This window comes from Penaeus japonicus, unplaced genomic scaffold (assembly GCF_977035675.1).
Source record: "Penaeus japonicus unplaced genomic scaffold, GWHDUDI00000001_assembly GWHDUDI00000001, whole genome shotgun sequence".
Taxonomy (NCBI): domain Eukaryota; kingdom Metazoa; phylum Arthropoda; class Malacostraca; order Decapoda; family Penaeidae; genus Penaeus; species Penaeus japonicus.
Genome location: NW_028234403.1, coordinates 56051089 through 56053588, shown reverse-complemented (window position 1 = coordinate 56053588; position 2500 = coordinate 56051089). Strand labels below are relative to the sequence as shown.

The 2500-nt window shown below is 40.1% G+C and overlaps 1 protein-coding gene across 31 annotated transcripts in view; it reads left to right on the top strand.

Moving 5' to 3' along the window:
* LOC122259284 (protein couch potato) overlaps nt 1-2500 on the top strand; it is a 263132-nt gene that overhangs the window by 252304 nt on the left and 8328 nt on the right. For 20 of the 31 annotated variants that reach the window (XR_015191515.1, XM_086543099.1, XM_086543092.1 and 17 more), the window contains one exon: nt 310-545. Coding sequence is in view for 27 of the 31 variants with exons in the window: in XM_086543099.1 (XP_086399225.1) it covers nt 310-545 (236 nt within the window). In the remaining 4 variants the exon portion in view is untranslated. Of the gene's footprint in view, nt 1-306; nt 546-2500 lie in introns of all 31 variants that reach the window. The other 11 variants (XR_015191517.1, XR_015191514.1, XM_086543143.1 and 8 more) reach the window with 2 other exon arrangements.

The window sequence follows — 2500 nt, the reverse complement described above, 5'->3', positions numbered from 1 at the left end:
GTATTTTGCACATACATACTTTATAGTTTGATGTCAGCATATATTTTTTTAATGTTTCTATTTATATTATTGGTTTTATATATTTGTGTGTTTGAGTGTGTGTGTGTGTGTGTGTGTGTGTGTGTGTGTGTGTGTGTTTTCTTATATATTTCACCACTTTCTGAATGTTCTTTAAATTTATTATAACTCTTATTATTATCACATGTACAACCCTGCTCTTTCCTGACTGCCCAAAAAGAAACCTAAGCCCCATTTTGTGCAGTTGCATATCAGAAGCACCTTGACAGACTGTCAATGACAATAAAGCAGTCTCCTTTCCTTTTGCAGCCTCCTTTAGCCTTGACCCATGCCCCAATGGTGTCCCACGCTGGAGGGGTGGTGATGCAGTCTCCCGCACTGGCCTCGCCTGCTGGTTCTCCCCATTCAGCCCAGCCAGCCCCCCCCCAACACCCCGCCGCACCACACAACCCTCCCTGCTCTACACTCTTCATCGCAAACCTTGGCCCAAATGTCGCCGAGCATGAACTCAAGGATATCTTCTCTAGGTAGGTAACGCTGGTGGAGGGTCTGATTGGGAAGTTTTTTTGTTTTTTTTTTGTCCTTCCTTTCTTTCTTCTTTTTTTCTTCCCCCCCGAGAGATGCGCATATTGAGGTGGCGGTGCCTGTGGGATACGGTAGCTTTTACTTTCCAGGATGGTGACAGCTGTAGAGTGAGGCTTGGGTATTAATTGTGGTATTGGAATCTGTTTCTCTTTCCTCTCTTTTTTTTCACATATAGAAAAGAATGTTTAGATGAGATACAATGTATATAGAACCTTTTGACACGTGACCATGATTTAAACTTAGGATTTAAGAGCATTTCACCATACAAAAAAAAAAGAGGGGGAAAATAATCCTGCTCACCCTATCTCATTTGGAGCCTATAACGGTTTACCTTAGCAACGTGTTAGAAATTTGACCATCTTGTAAAAGATGCCTTTTGATTTTCTTATAATACGTATTATTAATTTTCCTTTTTTTTATTTTTTTTATCATGTGCTAATGAAAAAGTTTCACAAAGTATGCCGTATGCATTTTGGTAACAAGGTTTTTCTTTTAAATTCATTAGATGTTTTATAATGCCAGGATAAGGAATTCTTGCCAGTTTCCTTTTGTTTAATTTTGCACTATAATAATATCATGGTGATTGTTTAGTTTTACAACATCACAGCAACGTGCACAGCATTATCCCAAACCCACCTTAGCTGAATGTGTAGTTTCAGTCTGGAACTGTACTGCCTAGTTGGCTGCACTCCATCTCCCCGTTTCACAAAATGTTCCATGTCGTTACTACTTAGACCAATGCCGTCTTTCTTATTTGACCACACTTTGTAATCACTCTCACTCCCCGAGCGAATCTCACAGCGAGAAGCAACTACTGCACTTTGCCACAGTATTTAGACCTTACAGTAGCCATGCAGATTTATATATATATATTTATATCAATATTATTAATTTTTTAATTTTTTTATTTTTTTGGTGTTGGATGCTCACTTCCCTTATGTTTCCAAGGTTTGACCAGTTGTCACAAGTGTTATTAGAATCTTTATGTTCTCTTCCTAAATTACCACCAGATCTGCACAGTTGAGTTAACCGACCCCTTCCCACCCTCCCATCTACACATCCTGCAAACTGCTCCTGTGGTTTGGGTTATTTTTAAACATTTTAATCCCTGCTAGAAATAGGCACTTTCAAGAGAAAACACATTAAAAAGATCCTTAATATGCACTCCCTAAGCAGCCTTGGATCCTTTTCATAAAACAGCTGTTCCCTTGTGTAATTCTAACCTTGAATTCCCAAGGTAAAGTATGGCTGGCTCCTAGTCTTGTCACCCTTTAAACCAGAGACACAATGCTAACATCTGGCGTCTGTGATTTAGTCTCTCTATTTCCTCAACTTTTTTGGTTGTATTCTTTCTTTACTTCTCTCTCTCTCTATCTCTCTCTTTCTCTCTCTCTCTCTCTCTCTCTCTCTCTCTCTCTCTCTCTCTCTCTCTCTCTCTCTCTCTCTCTCTCTCTCTCTCTCTCTCTCTCTCTCTCTCTCTCTCTCTCTCTCTCTCTCTCTCTCTCTCTCTCTCTCTCTCTCTTTCCCCCCCCTCTCTCTCTCTCTCATTTTTCACTCTCTTTCTTTCTTTCTTTCTTTCTTTCTCTCACTCTCACAACTTTCTTCAAACCCTGAGCAGCTGGTGATGGTTACATGTGTAAGTGCATGTATGTTAAGTGTTTTCGAAAGAGAGAAAGCCTGCATTGGAGGTCCGTCAGAGAGTACAAAAAGTGGACATGTATGGGACCGGAATATCCGAAGATATAGATATTATAATACTTCAAAATGCCCAATGCCAAGGATAATACTCCCTTTTCCCAACAAGGATGAAGAAGGAAAAGGGGGAAATGGTGTCATTAAGCCCAGTGTGCATCCAACAGAGGAAAGACAGAGGTCAGAAGTGGAACGAGATTTATCA